This window comes from Lolium perenne, chromosome 7 (assembly GCF_019359855.2).
Source record: "Lolium perenne isolate Kyuss_39 chromosome 7, Kyuss_2.0, whole genome shotgun sequence".
Taxonomy (NCBI): Eukaryota; Viridiplantae; Streptophyta; class Magnoliopsida; order Poales; family Poaceae; genus Lolium; species Lolium perenne.
In genome coordinates this window covers 274,041,049-274,059,676 of record NC_067250.2, presented here as the reverse complement: position 1 = coordinate 274,059,676, position 18,628 = coordinate 274,041,049, and the positions used below count along the sequence as shown (strand labels likewise).

Below are 18,628 nucleotides of genomic sequence, written 5' to 3'. Positions count from 1 at the left end.
GGTGGGCTGCGGCCCAGGGAGAGGGAGAGAGAGGGTTCTCCCTATTTTTTTTCTGGTTTTTGTTTCTCTTTTCAAATTCAATTTTCAAATCTGTTTGAATTTTGTTTGAAACTTATTTTTTTGCCAGAGAAGTAATAAACACACATGGACTTGTTGAATGACAACAAAACCATGTTGTCTATTATGAAAAACTTGCAAGATTTCAATGAGAAAGAAATAGAGAAGGATTTGCATAACTGAAAATGGAGATGCAAATTTTGCTTAAATGCAAACTATATGCATGCAATGCTCATGAACACTCATTTATTCAAGATAATAAGGTTGGGATGTTACACCCTTCTAGGCCTAGGTTGGGGCAGTGCTGCATGCGCTTGACGGGGCACCAGATTCTCAGGCACGCGCGTTGTTGCTGGGTGCGGGATCGCGGGACAGTGGCGACCAAGTTTACCCGCCACATGCTTGCTCTCCTACACCTGGAGGGGCTGTGTTTTCGCCTACTGCATTGGGCATGCTGCTCTTGGGCCTGGGTCGTTGGATGGCCATGCACCGGACCAGATCTGTGTACATCGCGTCCCTTCATACGGGCCCTATGGTGGGGCAGCTGGATCTGTCTCAGATGATGCAGCCACGCTCAACGCCCTCCTCTAGCAGTTCAGGCGATGCATTGTTAACTCATTGCTTGCTCTCCCTGATCCTAAGGTGGTGCGGCGGAGGCTTTTCCAGGTTTCACAGCCAGCATCTAACCACGAAGGGGAAGGGTGTGTTCATGGTCAAGTGGGCGCAGCGCATTCTCATGCACAAGCTTTGGGTGTGCCATATGGAGGAACGCATGTCTGCTCACTAGTGGAAAATGGTGCTTTTGCACCGGTTGGTAAGGGTCATATGCACCGGATGCCCAACCGGTGCAAAGCATCCGGTGCAAACCCCCCCCCCCCCCCTTTTGCACCGGTTCAGTTGCGAACCGGTGCTAAAGGGGGCACCACGTGGCGGCCCCCGGGCGCCCAAGCGAGAGGACCTTTAGCACCGGTTCGTAATACGAACCGGTGCTAAAGGGTCTGCCGCGGCAGGAAAATGTCCCAAAACGCTGCCGCGGTAGAACCCTACTACCGTCAATTTTTTTCGAATTATTTTTCACTCCCTCTTTTTTTTCCTTTTTTTCAGAATTTCTAATATTTTAGTTATTTCACAAGTTTAGTCTCCAACTATCCTTATCTCTAGTCTAATTACTTGCTCGTGCTCAGACTTCCCGCTCGGTCACCCATCCTCCCACTACTCTAGCACTAGCACGCTTAACTTCCAAGATCCTTTCCATCCCGCATCCAAGTGCTTCGCGCGCATGTATGTGATAGTAGTATCATATCTATCCTATTAACATATCGGTCGATGTCATATTTCTTTATTGTTCGAATTTCAAATAATTCTTTTAATAAACAAAACTAATGATATAATAATAATCTTGAATAAATAAATAAACATTAACTTTATAATTTGTATTATTTTAAATTATTTTCAATTTTTAATTTTTTTTTGCCAAACCTAAAACCTGAAAATTTGAAAAACTAAAAATTTTCAGAGTGTAATCTTTATGTAGGATGCAATTATTAATTTTAATTTTGAAAAATAAAAAAATATATAAAATCCTAAATTTCTAGAAAAAACTAAAATCTTCCTGCTTTCATATTTTAATTTCGAATTTTGAGAATCTAAAAATTGGCTAACCGGGTAAACCCTGGTGAATTCGGATGTAAATTTTTCCCACGATAATTTTGATATATTATACGTTTTTTTTCGACGTCGTATGCAAAAGTTAATGCGGTTTTACCATTTTTCAAACTTTTTTTGCAAAAAAAAATTGAAATTAAAATTTGTTAAGTTTCCCTAATAGTACGCTGCGTAACATACAGGAATCTCAAAAGATTTTATTTTTTTGAATTTTCTATCATTTTTTTTTCTATTTTACAGTGTTAAAAAGGCGATCCACGGGGGGGTGTGGAGGTGCGTGGGGAGCAGAAAAACCTTTTGCACCGGTTCGTGTTACGAACCGGTGCTAAAGGGTAGACCTTTTGCACCGGTTCGTACACCAACCCTTTTGCACCGGTTCGTGTTACGAACCGGTGCAAAAGGTCCCTCACGAACAGGTGCTAATGCCCCCTGGACGTCAAGACCACACGAACCGGTGCTAATAACCCCTTTAGCACCGGTTCGTGCCAAATCCGGTGCAAAAGCTCTTTGGAGGAGAGGATAAAAGCCCTTGTTTCTACTAGCCCTTGTTTCTACTAGTGTCGGTGCACAGCTCAACGAGAACACTGCTATCTTTGCTTTGTCGTTGGGTCCCGAGCGGGTTTCTACCATCACAAAACCTTCGAGCTGGAGTGTGAGGCTGGAAGTAGTGTTGATCGGGTGGAGACGACAATTATCTAGCTGACGTCCATGACATGGTGCTTCGTGGGTCTTCTAAATGGAAGCGTTTGGACAGAACCTTAAATTGGAAGTGTGGAATGTTGGGGCCTTATTAATGTGGCACGTAGAACCTCGGTTAGGGATGATATCATCGATGCGCGTGCATCTATTGTATGTGTGTCCGAAGTGAAACTCCAAGTTGTAACACCTTGATACGTTGCAAATGTATCTATAAATTTTGATGCTCCATGCTTGTTTTACACCAATTTCACTATGTTTTACTTACACTTCGTTAAACTTTTATACATTTTCCGTCACTAACCTATTGACAAGATGCCACAGTACCAGTTCCCTGTTTTCTGCTGTTTTTGGTTTCAGAAAAGTTGTACAGGAAATATTCTCAAAATTGGACGAAACAAAAGCCGAAGTCAATATTTTACCGTAACGAAGACAGAAACTGAAGGGGGGACGAAGAGGCGCAGCAGGGCGGCCACGCTATCCCTAGGCGTGGCCCCACCCTTGGTCGCGCCAGGGGTGGTGTGGCCCCCCTGGCCTCCACCGACCTCGCCCTTCCACCTATTTATTCACGATCTCGGGAAAAACCAGATACCCGACACTTCATCCACAAAAAGTTCTGTCGCGGCCGCCATTGCAGAGCCCATCTCAGGGGGGTTCTGAAGCTCTTCCCGGCACACTTCCGGAGGGGGAAATCATCGCCGGAGGCATCTACATCGCCATGCCCGCCTTCGAAGTGATGCGTGAGTAGTTTATCCCTGCACTATGGGTCCATAAAAGTAGCTAGATAGTTGTCTTCTCCAATTTGTGCCTCATGTTTAGATCTTGTCAGCTGCCTATCATGATCAAGATCATCTTTATGTAATGGTAAATGTTGTGTTTGCTGGGATCTGATGAATATTGAATACTATGGTTGAGATTGATTATATTCATGTTATATGTTATTTGTGATCTTGCATGCTCTCCGTTGCTAGTAGATACTCTGGCCAAGTGGATACTTGTGACTCCAAGAGGGAGTATTTATGCTCGATAGTGGGTTCATGCCTCTAGTTTTCTGGAAGAGTGACAATAACTTCTAAGATTGTAGATGTGATGTTGCTACTAGAGAGAAAACAACAATGCTTTATCCAGTGGTAATTCTATTGTTTACTTTACACACAATGTTTAATGTGATTATCCGTTCCTTGCAACTTAATACTAAAGGGGTGTGGACGCTAACCGGAAGGTGGATTATTAGTCATAGACGAACTTGGATTACGGTCTATGTATTATGTTGTCATGCCCAAACGAATCTCATAGTAGTCGTCTTGCTATGTATGATCTTTATTCTGTCAATTGCCCAGCTGTAATTTGTTCACCCAACATGTTATTATCTTTATGGAGAGACACCACTAGTGAACTGTGGACCCTAGTCATTTTATTTTACACTGATAAATTCAACCACTACAATCCTGCGATGTTTACTTTCTGCAAGCTCTGTTCTCTTTAATTACTGCAAACATATTATTGGTTAGGGACATCATAGGCGAGCTACCTGTCGACGACGTAGTACAGTACCTAAATATTCGGGCCGCGGTGGGGAGTGTGCCCTACTGGCGTCGATGCGGATGAGTTCAGGTGGAAGTGGACGGTGGATGGCCAGTACGCGACGAGTCCACATATTGCGCCTTTTTACACAGTACCATGGCTCTCCCTGACGCTTCTGAAGTGTGGAACTCCTTCGCCCCTTTCAAATTCAGGTTTCACGATTGGCCTGCTCTTCGTCGGACGTGCTGGATGGCCGACCGACGGTTGCGCCATGGACTGCCATCTCATGTGGCTTGGCCGATGTGCGCCAACGCCAATGAAACATCTGATCACCTGGCTTGCAGTGCCCCTACGTTCGTGGAGTGTGGGAGGGTTTTGGTCTACGTGCAACGCTACACCTGCCGGTCCCTGCTGTGGATAGCTAGCTCGACTCGTGGTAGCCGAGCTCAGTCGCCAACCTCTCTCATTCAGACGCTAAGATCCCAAACTCTGTCATCATGATTGTCATCAGATCCTGTGGTTAGAGCGGAAATGTGCGGGTTTTCAATGCCCAAGCCTCGCCGGCAAGCAGGGTTCTACATGAGATCGCTCAAGAGTGGAGCTTCGAGCTTACTAGTAGGCGTGGAATAGCGAGAGGTGTAGTGTAGAGTGTTTTTGCAGCCTTTTCGGTGGTCTGGCGGTGTAGCCGAAGGGCTTGTACTTGGTACATTTCTATCTTCCTTAATGAAATGATACGCGGATCTCCTACAGGTTCTCGAAAAAAAAGTCTAACCTTGTAGTACCAGGTACTTGATTATAGGATATCATGGAGCGGAAATAAACAAAATGCTTTAGCTACCAGCGGCCAGCCCATGTATTATTTTACACATGGACTTGAGTGTGACGGTTGCAAGATTTGACACATCAAAATAAAATAAGCAGAATAATGATCAGAAATTCAATTCAGCTCCTGGATGCAGAAGCTCCCTCTACCTAAAAATTATATTTTGAAATGTCGAAAAATTTTGACAAAAAATCTACACACATACATCTTCGATCACAATATACGTGTGTTCATCAAGTTTTACGAGGAATCAATATTTTTGTAATCTATGTAAAAATGAGAAAATTTATCTTCTGAAAAAGCTTATTTTTAGCATTAATTTTGTTTTTTTATACACGCCACATGACAAGTAGATTTTTCATGAAACGACTTTGTGAACACATGCATAGCACCTGAAGATGTACGTGCGAATTTTTCGTTTCAATTTTTTTAAATTTAAAAATATGTATGACATGCATTTCAAAATAAAGGAGCATATGATCCTATGTTCTAAAACACCACCCCCGAATAATGATGTACTATTTCCTGAAAAAGATGATAGTATTTGAAAACGTGACATCAGACACGCTAACGGTCGATGCAGACCTAACAAAGTGTTGACCAGGTCGATAGTTACGTACACGTCAAGGCCAGCCCAGCCATTCTGCGGTCACATGTGCACGTACTAGATAACGAGTAATATATGCGCATCATTAAAGCATGCACGGGCCTTCCCAATTCTGTTCCGCACGACTTGTTCATGCCCTAAGAAAAGGGTATATAGGAAGTACGGTACAGTGAGAGTGAGACTGCATGTGACTTGCTGGTAGAGGGTAGGAGAGTTGAAAACGCGCATGCGCCTCGGCCTATATAACTAGTTGCTCACCGTCGCCACAAACAAATATAGAAAGAGAGAACTAAGCCTATCTAGGGTGCAAGCAAGAACTAAGTTAGTTAGCACAGAGAAACATCATCGATCTATATATCATGGGGTACGACCTGCCCATCAAGCATGTTTTCATTGCTATCGTTGCTATAACCTCCATCCGGCGGCATTTCACTAGTGGAAAACAGGCCTTTTGATCCGGGTGGTTAGGGCCTTTTGTCGCGGGCGGCCAGCCGCGACAAGCAAGGCGCGATAAAAGGGTGGCCTTTTATCCCGGGTCACTTACGACCCGCGACATAAGGTCCACCACGTGGCAGCCGCGGGGCGCGCAGGGCACAGGCCCTTTTGTCGCGGGCGGTATTACCACCCGCGACAAAAGGCCTTCTACGTGGCGCGCGCACAACGCTTCTGCTTTAGGGTTTGAGGGGTGCAGCACCCCTCCCCCCCCGCCACCGACCGCCTGTTATTTCATTTTTTTCGTTCGAAAATGAAAGTTGCATATATTTGTACGCTACTAGAAGTTGTACACATTCATTCATTATATATATATATATAGATCGATCAAACAAATATTGGAAGCAGAAGTCGATTCCCCTTACACATATTCGTAGGTTCCCTACATATATACATGGAGCTCACGATCGACAAACGGTACTAACGACCGTCTATTTGGAGGTAGAACAACTATCTGGACTAAACAAGCCTTTGTTGTTTATTACTTCTCTAACCAAAAGTCCCGCCACTTCCTCCGCGATTCCTAGTGCGTGTTCCTTTGGTTGGAGTCTGTCCCGCATGAAGTCGACCTATATACGAAAATGAGATGAGTATGACTATATCAGTCTTGATAACGAAATATTGATGATAATAAATAAAGTTGTGAATGTTATTGCTTACGTCGAATTTATTTCTGTTCTGCTTCTCAGTGGTTAACATGCGAATGGACTCGCAAACGTAGTATCCACATAGATTCGTCCCTTGTGGCTGCTGGGGGCACGCTACAGGAGTAAATGTTAGCTTCTTTGTAAAGGTAATGTCCTTATGAACATTCTTCAAAGCTTGCCAAGCCCTGCCAGGCAAAAGAATGATTGAATGAGTGGATAATTAATTGATATCTCACGAAAGATAAAGCGCGGCGATGAAGGAAATTACACTTGGAGCAACTTACGCAAGTCCTGGAACCCGTCCAGGCCTCTACTCGGTGGGTCTCTTACTTCAACTATTCCCTTATCAGGTTGAATGTCTAGTAGAATCCAGTGGAAGCTGCACATGTTATGCATATACGTCAGGAATTACACTTAACATCGAGTAAGAAAAATTGAATGTGCATAAAAGATCATTAAGACTCTCACTCGTAGTTGTAAGGAAACAATATTGAATCACAGAAATATTGCTGCCCCAAAAACCTTAGTAGGTTTCCCCCCGTTTCTTCGCGTTTATGCTTCACCGTTTCAACATGTATTTTAAATGGGTCAACAAACCCAACATTGATAATATTATTACTTTTGCACTCACTGATCTTCAGTCTGCAAAAGAGAACCCATAAGATATAATGAGTATATATATGCAATGAAAACGAACATGAACTGAATGAAAATGAACTTATATGTAGTTAACAACTTACAAGCAATAGCAACTCATGAGAGATTTGTCGAGGGCTTCTAGATTGAATAACTGCCAGAGTTCATTCATCTCAATATGGATCTCCTCGTTTCGGTAGTAATATTCCCATGGTATACTCGCCACGATGTACATTTTTTTCTCCTTGCATGCATCAAGGTACCACTGATGCAAATTCCGCATATGTGTTGGCAGTTTATGCAGCTGCTCTGCTGACCAAGTCGGCCCCGTAGACAAATTTAGGAGCTATATCAGCGAGTGGGTAGTGCAGCATCTGCGGCACCAAACAATTCCTCCACGTTAACTCCACAAAGAGCCGCAATAGTAGCAGCTTCTACCATAGTGACATAACCACCAAGAACCTCCTACACCTAGGGAACATTAAACACATTGAGTGCTTTGGGATCGATTGTTTGGGCTGAGCACCGAGGAGGGGAACTTCCTTTCTCTTTTTGCCTTTTGTCGTTTGCTTGGCCTTGAGGGGTGCACTTGTTGAACTTGACCTTTTCTCATCTGCACTTCTAGCTGATGATTTGCTCGTGCCAGCAATGTCCTTCTCCTTGGCCTTTTCATCCTTTTTTTGGTCAATTACCTTCGCAAGAGTGCGTGTATAGTCATCCTTCTTCTCGTGTAACTCATACTGCGATGGTGTGTTCAGAAAACTAGTAGCATATTCTATTTGCTTCTCTGTGTATGGCTCGGCGCTGGAGGTTTTGGCTTATGGAAATGATCATAGTTGTGTTTCGCAACAGCGGCCGCATTTTCCTCGACAGTAAGATCCCAAGGACGGGGGAGGAACCTTTGGTACTTTTGGGAGGGGCGACCTCTTGGGGACAGGACTCTTGAAACGCTTCCGGCTGGGTGCATTCCGAGTCTTAGTGGGCGGAGGCGGCGGCGCTGGAGATGGAGATGGAGTACCGATGTCGTGGTCGACGTCGTACCCACGGGGTGATGGTGGCGACATGTGATCAGTAGGAGGAGGTGATGGTGGCATGCGATCACCTGGAGGAGGTGATGGTGACCTGCTGGGACGATCGGTACTAGGTGCTACCCAGCCTGGCAGCCTGATGTTCTTCTTTTCCCGAGAGAATGATTTCTCCCGGCACCTCTACGAGTGTAAGCCCCCCATCACCTCCAGGGATATGGAGCTCCAATGTCTCCCACTGCGGGACAACCGAATCCACCCCGACACGAGCATAGCCAGCTGGAATCGGATTGCCATGCCATGTTGCCGGCTCACCTTCAGGTCCAAATGCCGGTAAGACATAGCCGGCCGCCACCTTAACAGAAACCTTCCTGAACACCTCATGGAGATCACAAGGTGTTGTCTCCTTGATTCCATCCAAGGGGTCGCCAGGACCGGCATCTATCATCATCCGTGTAGGAGGGGCCTCCGAGTCGGCCACGCTGCTGTCTCGTCGCTGAGATATTTCAGCGGTATTATCTGGCGGGCGCTGTCCTTTTAGTTCATTTATCTCCCGCTGCTGCTGCTGAAGCTCCCGCTGCTGCTGGTCAAGTCGGTGTTGGAACTCGGCCATCCGGTCATTCTGCACCTCCAGTTGGCGTTGTTTAGCTCTCGCTCGGCTTCTATAAGTCTCCGCGTCGGCCGGAAACCCAAGCGACCACGGAACACTAGGGCCGAAGCCTCTTGTTCGTCCTCCTTCTCGGGATTACCGAGGACAAGCGTCAGCAAGTCTTTCTCTCTATCGGGAGCAAACTTTAGTTTTCCCGCCTTTATATCTGTCGTCACTTCAATCCATTTTTGCCTGGGTACCCTAACCCTGGTGTCACTTTCAACAATGTTCCCTGTCTTCATGTCATACTCACAGCCATGCGCGAGGAACCAATTTCGAGCCCTTATGTCCCATCCTTCTCGCGTGGGCTCTGGAGTGATCCCGTTCAGCTCCATCTCAGCCTCTTGTGCATCCCACTTAGGCATGGCTCTTCCGTAGCCCCCTCGCCCCGTATGATGGTGATATTTCTTCTCGCTTGCATTCTTCTTGTTTTTCGCTGACGGGTTCACAGCCTCCTACGATTCTTTGTACCTCACAAATTCTTCCCGCTTATGCTCTCGCTTCGCTAGGTAGTTCTCGAATAATGGAGGCTTCTTGACTTTCTTATAATTATTCCATAACCGGTTCTTATACGCCAGGAAAAGTTCCCCCATCTTCTTAAGAGCCCATTTCTTCACTAGCTCTTGCTGCTTAGCATTCTCAGACTCCGATCCCAAATCTGGCAAAGTGAAATGTGCCATCAGGGTCTACGAAAAGTGTGTCCTTGTACCTATCGGCAACCTGATTTTTCGGACACATTCTTCGTCTTGTTCCATTCTACGACAGTGATCGGGACACGATCTCTAACCACAACTCCGCACTGATTTTTGAACTTCACTCCGACATTCTCGGGTACCACCGGTTGGCCTTCCGGTGATATAGCTTCAATTGTGAAGTGGTCTTTCTTGGTCAACTTCTTTGCCGGGCCTCGTTTCTCTATCTTATCTTCGGAGGCCTAAGAGAATACATATAGAATTGCATTAATGCCTCTATACTAATGCCTCAATACATATGTACATATAGAATTCCATTAATACCTCGTCACCGGAGCCGTCGTCGGCTTCTCCGTCACCGGAGCCGTCGGCTTCTCCGTCACCGGAGCCGTCGGCTTCTCCATTAGCGGAGCGGTCGGGTTCTCCTGTGCCGGAGCCGGCTCGGTCGGCCTGTACCATCGCGGATTATGTCCGCGAATATGTCTTCCTGTTCCAAGTCCCGTTCGAATTGATCCATTGTTTACGCAAAAGAATTAAATCGATAAGTAAATGTTCAAACACAAACCAAACCCTAACCCTAATCAAACACAAACCAAACCCTAACCCTAATCGGCGACACGTGTTTGCGAGAGGGAGAGGGTGTCGGCGACGCGTGTTTGCGAGAGGGAGAGGGTGTCGGCGACGCGTGTTTGCGAGATGGAGAGGGGTGTCGGCGACGCGTGTTTGCGAGAGGGAGAGGGTGTCGGCGACGCGTGTTTGCGAGAGGAGAGAGGGTGTCGGCGACGCGTGTTTGCGAGAGAGAGAGAGAGAGAGAGAGAGGGTGTCGGCGTCGGTTGTTCGCGAAGGAGAGAAGAGGGGAGTTGCGGCGTCGATGGTTTTCGCGAGAGGGAGAGGGGTGTCGGCTAGTGTTCGCGAGATGGAGAGGGGTGTCGGCGAGTGTTGTTCGCGAGAAGGGAGAGAAGAGGGGAGTTGCGGCGTCGATGGTTTTCGCGAGAGGAGAGAGGGTGTCGGCTAGTGTTCGCGAGATGGAGAGGGGTGTCGGCGAGTGTTGTTCGCGAGAGGGAGAGCGGTGTTGGCGAGAGTGTTTGCGTCGGTTGTTTACAAGCTAACTAATATAAAATTTAAATTAATACAAAATTTAATCTAACTAACTACAAGATTTGAATTAATACAAAATTTAAACTAAGTAACTACGAAATTTGAATTAACTATCTACAAAAATTTAAACTAACTAACTAATACTAAATTTAATCTAAATACTAATACTAATACTAACTAACTAATACTAATTAAAACTAAATACTAATACTAATACTAACTAACTAATACTAATTAAAACTAAATACTAATACTAACTAAACTAATACTAATTAAAACTAAATACTAATACTAACTAACTAATACTAATTTAATCTAACTAAAACTAAATACTAATACTAACTAAACTAAACTAATACTAACTAACTAATACTAATTAAAACTAAATACTAAAAACTTAATGAAAAAAGAGGTCGGGGCATGGGCGCCGGCCGGCAGCGGCCGCGGGGCGGCGGAGGGTGGCGGCTACCTCGAGGGTGGCGCAGAGGCGGCGGCGGCCGGGGTGTCCCAGCTAGAGGAGGCGGCGGCCGGAGGAGGCGGCGGCGGCAGGAGGTGGCGCGCGCGGGAGATCTCGTCGAGGTGGCGCGCAGAGGCGGCGCAGAGTGGCGGAGGTGGCGCAGAGGGCGGGGGCGGCGAAGAGGCGGCTCAGAAGTGGCAGGGGCGGCGGCCGGAGGCGAGGAAGATGGCCGGCGGCGGCGGCGGTGGATTTCGGCAGCCTGACGGCGCGATTTCTGCTAAGGAAAATGGCCTCCGGTGTCGCGGGTGGGGGCTCCGCCCGCGGCGGTAGGTATTTATACCTAGGGCCTTTTGTCGCGGGTGGGGGCTTGACCCGCGACAAAGACCCCCTTTTGTCGCGGGTCAAGCCCCCACCCGCGACAAAAGGGGGTCTTTATCGCGGGCCGTGGCTCGACCCGCGACAAAAGGGGGTGGGAGGGGGAGGCGGCCGATCCGCGTGAAGCGCATCCAACGGCTCCGGCCGTTTGAATCCAACGGCCTGGAGCCGTTGGACGCGGATCAGGCCTGGACCGTTTTGTTTTTCTGTTTTTTGTTTTTCTGTTTTTTGTTTTTCTGTTTTTTAAATAAAAACTATTATTTCAATAACTTTTAAATGGTAACTCAAAAAGAAAAGTGTTATATATGAAAATTGATCAGAAAAATCCAATGAACATGAATATGACATCCATAGAACTATTTGCATCTCGCATATATAACTGCTGACACGTGCCTCGCCCGCCGACGCCGGCGTGCGACGTGTAGCCACCGGCGACACGTGGCTCACCCCGCCCGGCCGCCGGCGTGCGACGTGTAGCCACCGCTGACACGTGGCTCACCCCGCCGACGCCGGCGTGCGACGTGTAGCCACCGCTGACACGTGGCTCACCCCGCCGACGCCGGCGTGCGACGTTTAGCCACCGCCGACACGTGGCTCACCCGCCGACGCCGGCGTGCGACGTTTAGCCACCGCTGACACGTGCCTCGCCCCGCCGACGCCGGCGTGCGACGTGTAGCCACCGCTGACACGTGCCTCACCCGCCGACGCCGGCGTGCGACGACGTGTAGCCACCGCTGACACGTGCCATGCCCGCGTGCGCTATATAGAGCGACGAGTGCGGGCGCAACCACACGTCGCCACCGCCTCCGCTCATTCATCTCCGGGATGCCTCCATGTCGTCGAGGGCGTCCGGTTTCCGTGGCGTTCGAGTGCATCCGAGCGGTAGGTTCACCGCCGAGATACGCGCCGGTGGCTTCCGCCTCACCCTCGGCACGTACAACACGCCGGAAGAGGCGGCGCGCGCTCTGACGCGGCGGCGTGGCGCTTCGGCGGCCAGGGCACGACATGAACTTCCCGGATGTTGAATCGCTAGAGGAGGCGGAGTTCCTCGCGCCACCGCCGTGCCTCGTCACCGACGAGGACCGTCACCCGGCATCGCCAGGTGCAGCGCCGGATCGCCATCGCCGGCGCGACGAGCAGTTGATGCGCCGGTGGAGGGCGCGGTCCCCGACGCGTTCTTTGCTAACCTTAGGGCACAACGCAGGTCCAACAGGCGCCACCGTCGGGCCGTCGCCGCCTTCGAGCTCGAGAACTCGAATACAACTTGGACCGAAAACGACCCTCGGTGGGATGACCTTTGGACGGAGACAACCTCCGACGACGAGTAGAGACTAGACTAGTAATTTATCTATTTTATTGTAATTTCAATAAAGTCGTTGTCGGTTCTATTAGTTTAAAATTAGTTTATAAAGTCGTTGTCGGGTGTTTTTGTTCAATAAAGTGGTTGACAAGAAAATTATTACGACGAACTGAAATTAAAGTACGAGCTCAACTGAAAAATAAGATACATGGCCAGATTCGAATGTTGGAGCCATTCAATCATAGTCGTGCCTAGTCCTATACACGTCGCCACTGTAGTCATCAAAGTCGCCGACGTCATCGTCGCTAGCATCGGGGTCGCGGTTGTCGAACCTCGGCGGATGACCACGCGTGGGCTGGGATTGAGGGTAGCGCAGGCGGGGGCCACGATAGGCCAGGACGCTGGAGAGTCCGGCCGCGCCACCACATCCGACGGCCGGCCTCGTTGAAGTTCGAAGGAGGCGGGCCGTCCTCCTCGTACAGCAACCGCCCTCTCACGCCGATTGATGAAGAAGCTGTCCCAAGTCGGGCTGTAGTCGGGATGCCACTGGGGATTCCTCCGCTGCTCGGGCGTGAGCTCGAAATAGTAGTGGTTCGTGATGGCCATCTCGCGTGGCACACCTACAGGGATAGGAGGGACCGGTACGCCTCCGGCAGCTCAGAACCAGCCGGTCGGGACGCGGTAGCCGGGCGGGCAGGGGTAGTTCGAGGCGCAAAGCGCCTCCGCCTCCCGGGGTGTTAGACATACGATGGAAGCCATGGGAGAGAGTGATGAGGTTTGCAGATATGAGAGTCCAAGCCTACATATATATAGTGGAAAAATGGCGGGAATGCGGGAAGAAAATAGGCGGGAACGAAGTGGCGCGCGAAACTTTCATCCCGGGTGGAGGCTCAAACCGCGACAAAAGACTGGGGGAGGCTTATCTAGGAGGGCCTTTTGTCACGGTTGGTGGCTGCAACCGCGACTAAAGATGTCGGCAGGATAATAAGGATGTGTCGATAACCTTTTGTCACGGTTGGTGGCTGCAACCGCGACTAAAGCTGTCGGCAGGATAAGGATGTGTCGGTAACCTTTTGTCACGGTTGGTGGCTGCAACCGCGACTAAAGGTGTCGGCAGGATAAGGACGCGTGGGTGGACGCACTGCTCGATGAGATAAAGCATGTAGCGCACGACGGCTGTCGAAGGAATAAGACAAAGTAGAAGCGGTGCCGTGCCTATAAAAGGAGCATCGATACGCCTTGCCAAGCAGATCAACAAGCCAAGCACAGTTTAATCTTCATTATTACATAAATGTAGAGATTGTCTTGGGAACTATATATGAAGAATACATTATTACATCGCCATCTAGTGTTGTGATCTTCTACGCCGTAGCCATGGAGAATCTTCATCATTTAGCAAGATGCTTGGGTCAATTTTCACCGTGAAGGGCGGAATTTCTTTAAACTTATTATAATCTTCGACATGTCTGTCTTGTCATCCACTCCCACGATGTTTCTTTTCCCCGAAAGAACTATGTGGCGCTTTAGCTCCTCGATTGATGTATTCTTTTGTTGATTTCTTTTTCTTGATTTGCTAGACATGTCCTTCACGTAGAAAACTTGAGCCACCTCGCTGGCTAGGACAAAAGGCTCGTCCGTGCACGCAAGATTGTTGGGATCCACTGTTATCATACCGTACTTATCGTCAATATGTATAGCGCTGAGCTTCACCCATTTGCACCGAAACAAAGGGACCTTAAAAGTGGGACCATAGTCAAGTTCCCATATCTCCTCTATGTATCCATAATATGTGGTGGTCTGCCCATTCTCGTCTGTTGCATCGAAGCGGACACCGCTGTTTTGGTTGGTGCTCTTTTTATCTTGGTCGATCGTGTAAAATGTATTCCCATTTATCTCGTACCCTTGGAATGTACATATGTTTGAAGATGGTAACCTGGCCAACAAGTACAGCTGCTCCACCGCAGATGGGTCATTAATGAGATGTCTTTGCAACCAACTGCCGAAGGTATTCATGTGTTGACGTGTAATCAAGGACTCGGGCTGGCCCGGGTTTATTTCTCGTAAAACATTCTTATGTTTCTCGATGTACGGAGCCACCAAGCTGGAATTGTATAGAACTGTGTAGTGCGCTTGATTGAAAGAAATCTTGTCCCTCCACACCGTTGCTTTCCTTCCTAGTGTGCCTTTTCCAGTCAGCCTCCCCTCATACCGAGATTCAGGAACACCAATCGGCTTAAGGTCAGGAAGAAAGTCAACACAAAACTCAATGACCTCCTCAGTTCCGTAGCCCTTTGAGATACTTCCTTCCGGCCTAGCTCGGTTATGAACATATTTCTTTAAGACTCCCATGAACCTCTCGAAGGGGAACATATTGTGTAGAAATACAGGACCGAGAATTCTAATCTCTTCAACTAGGTGAACGAGGAGGTGCGTCATAATATTGAAGAAAGATGGTGGGAACAACAACTCGAAGCTGACAAGACATTGGACCACATCTTCCTGTAATCCTGACAAAGTTTCTGGATCCATTACCTTCTGAGAAATTGCGTTCAGGAATGCACATATCTTCACAATGGCTAGTCGAACATTTTCTGGTAGAAGTCCCCTCAATGCAATCGGAAGCAATTGTGTCATAAGCACGTGACAGTCATGGGACTTCAGGTTCTGGAATTTTTTCTCCTTCATATTTACTATCCCCTTTATATTCGACGAGAAACCAGACGGAACCTTGATACTGAATAGGGCTTCAAAAAAGATCTCCTTCTCTTGTTTGGTAAGAGCATAGCTGGCAGGCCCTACAAACTGCCCTGGATGATTGCCGTTTCGTCCTTTATGAAGTTCCTGGTCCTCCCGTGCTTCTGTTGTATCTTTTGTCTTTCCATACACGCCTAGAAAACCTAGAATATTCACACAAAGATTCTTGGTCAGGTGCATCACGTCGATTGCAGAGCGGACTTCCAGGACTTTCCAATATTCTAGCTCCCAGAAAATAGATTTCTTCTTCCACATGGGCGCATGTCCGTCATCGTCTTTCGGAACAGGTCGACTGCCTGGACCCTTTCCAAAGATAACATTTAAATCCTTGACCATGTCAAATATATCAGCACCACTACGGGGGACAGGCTTCGGACGGCGGTCTGCCTCGCCATCGAACCAAGTGGCATCCCTCTCACAAGCATTCCATCAAACACCTCTTGTGCACATGTAGAAAAAATGAGCTAGCATACACCTCCACCTTCACCACCAAGGAAAAAATGAGGTGGGGGGGTGGCTGGCTGCTTCTATATATAGGGCGGGGACATTTTGTCGCGGGCCGTATTACGACCCGCGACAAAAGGGGTGGCCACGTCGCTCCTACCCCTTTTGTCGCGGGTCGTAATACGGCCCGCGACAAAAGGCCGCGACAAAAGCCTCCGCGCGCTCCACATGGTTTCGGGGCGACGTGGCCAGGCCATTTGTCGCGGGTGCAGGCGCGCCCGCGACAAAAGGCTCCCACGGAAGCCCTGTTTTCCACTAGTGTTTGGTCGTCGCCGGCGATGTGGTCCAGCCGAGTAAGGTCTTGAAGCAGGTGCCGGCGATGTACGTGTTTGGGGACTCGACGCTGGACGTCGGGAACAACAACTACTTGGCGGGGCCAGACGTCCCCAGAGCAAACACGCCCCTCTACGGCGTCGACTATCCGGGATCCAAGCCAACTGGACGGTTCAACAACGGGTACCACGTCGCAGACTTTATCGGTATGTACTCTTATCGAGCTTTTAGCATATCTGTCGCTGATTTAGTATAAATTTCTACTGAAATTTGCGATGACTAATATCGAACATAGGGAGGAAGTATGTATTTATGCTGGTCGTGTGTGTACCTGTAACCATACGGAGGTTGCATGCTCAATTGATCATAGTCATCGTATAATTGAGTCATATAATGGTTCATATTTGCAGCAAAGAAGCTGGGTCTGAAGGAGAGCCCTCCGGCATATTTGTCACTTGCACCAGGCACCACCCCTCTGGTCGTCAGTGCTCTCGCTGAAGGTGTGAGCTATGCTTCCGCAGGAGCCGGTATTCTGGACTCTACTGTAAGTCCTTGATCCATCCATCTCAACAACTGATACTCTTCACGTGCATGTCAATATCACCCATGAGTTTCACACGCAAGTGTCGTTAAGCGTGGACATATGCATGGAATTCACTAATCACCAATTCATGGACGCATGTAGCATGCGGGGACCAACATCCCACTGTCGAAGCAGGTGATGTACTTTTTGTCAACCAAGGCCAAGATGCAGGTCAAGGTGGGCAGCACTGCGGTGCGAATCCTACTCTCGAGATCATTCTTCGTCATCAGCGTCGGGAGCAACGACCTATTCGTATTCGCGGCTGCGCCGACCGACGTCGTGGCGCTCTACTCCAGCCTCATCTCTGGCTATTCCGCCGCTATCACGGTACCAACCTCATCACCGCCTAAGTACTATTCACTCTGATTTTATATTAGTTATCACTGATTTAGTACGACTATAATAAATCAACGATAATTTATATGAAACAGAGGGAGCACCCCCCCCCCCCCCCCCCCAAAGGCGAGCAAGCTAGTCGACCAATGTATGGTTCTAACTCTATGTTTGTCACGCGTGTAGAGCTTGTACAACATGGGCGCGAGGAAGTTTGGGATCATCAACGTGGGGCTGCTAGGTTGCGTGCCCGCCGTGAGGGCACTCAACTCGACGGCCGCATGCAGCGACGGCCTCAATCTGCTTGCGGCGGGCTTTGATGACGCGCTCAAGTCCCTCCTGGCCAGCCTCGCCGCCAGGCTGCCAGGCCTTGTCTACTCCCTCGCCGACTCCTACAGCCTCTCACAAGTCACCTTCGCAAATCCACAGGCATCTGGTACATATCATACGCCTTTTCAGAAGTAGACGATGCTGTTACTGATTGATTGTGACTAATCTGTGTATATGTGATTCGACACTGTGTAGGATATGTCAACATAGATAGCGCGTGCTGCGGGAGTGGGAGGCTGGGGGCGGACAGCGACTGCCTGCCCAACTCGGTGCTATGCGGCGACCACGACCAGTTTGTCTTCTGGGACCGGGTACATCCTTCGCAGCGGGCCGGAGAGCTCAGCGCTGCAGCATTCTACGACGGACCAGCCGAGTTTACAGCGCCCATCAACTTCAGGCAGCTGGCCCGGAAGATTTAGGCCATGAATCGTTCTACAGTGACTCTGCAATCCACACTGTAACTAGCGTTACACACTAGCTAGGCTGATACTTCATACACATCGCGTTCATCACCATGCTAATGCTGAAAGTGAGAGTGTTTTTGTATCTTATACTCTCATTTGTTTTCATTTATTGCAAATGCATGATGTTCTAATCATGAATAAACTGTAAAGTTGTATTCGGTCCTTGTTTCATGCAGTACATGATTATATTTCTAAGGAATAACAAAAGGGAGTATGAAGCATGTTTAATGATAAATCTAATGATGTAGATTCATTTTTTTCAACATATCTTGGATGGGGCTGTGAAAACCTGAGCCAAACTAACCCGCAAAACATCCATAGTTTAGAAAGAAAATGAAAATTTAACCAAGCAATGACAATACTTATACATTTTGAAAGATATATTTTGAGACATGTTTACAAGTATATTTGCGAAATTATAATTTTCAAAATTCAAACAAATTATTTTATTACCAATATTTTAAATCATACATATAAGTTTTGTAATGTAAAAGAGAGCTACAATGTACCTCCATTCAGCCTCAATTAGTCAATTCTTATCATTTGAATCATTCACGCAAGATGGATGCGGTTTCTCTGTCATTTTAGGTTACTGTTTTATGTCAGATTTCCATATGATATTATTAGGGCAGTTTTAAGCTCTA

The 18,628-nt window shown here is 48.0% G+C and overlaps 1 protein-coding gene across 1 annotated transcript; it reads left to right on the top strand.

Annotated features, from left to right (window-relative positions):
• The first annotated feature begins 16,265 nt into the window (after positions 1 to 16,265).
• On the top strand, positions 16,266 to 18,142 carry LOC127312691 (GDSL esterase/lipase At5g55050). Its single transcript, XM_051343225.2, has 5 exons — positions 16,266 to 16,480; positions 16,685 to 16,818; positions 16,960 to 17,184; positions 17,377 to 17,626; positions 17,716 to 18,142. Exons 1-5 carry the CDS (start codon positions 16,321 to 16,323, stop codon positions 17,937 to 17,939), a joined length of 993 nt encoding a protein of 330 aa, XP_051199185.1. The 5' UTR covers positions 16,266 to 16,320; the 3' UTR covers positions 17,940 to 18,142.
• The last annotated feature ends 486 nt before the right edge of the window (positions 18,143 to 18,628 follow it).

Bases quoted from the DNA above. Each gene is read 5' to 3' on its own strand.
- LOC127312691 (XM_051343225.2), top strand. From the start codon at position 16,321: ATGTACGTGTTTGGGGACTCGACGCTGGACGTCGGGAACAACAACTAC. The intron at 16,819-16,959 runs GTAAGTCCTTGA...GGACGCATGTAG, and splicing joins CCGGTATTCTGGACTCTACT to CATGCGGGGACCAACATCCC. The intron at 17,627-17,715 runs GTACATATCATA...GACACTGTGTAG, and splicing joins CGCAAATCCACAGGCATCTG to GATATGTCAACATAGATAGC.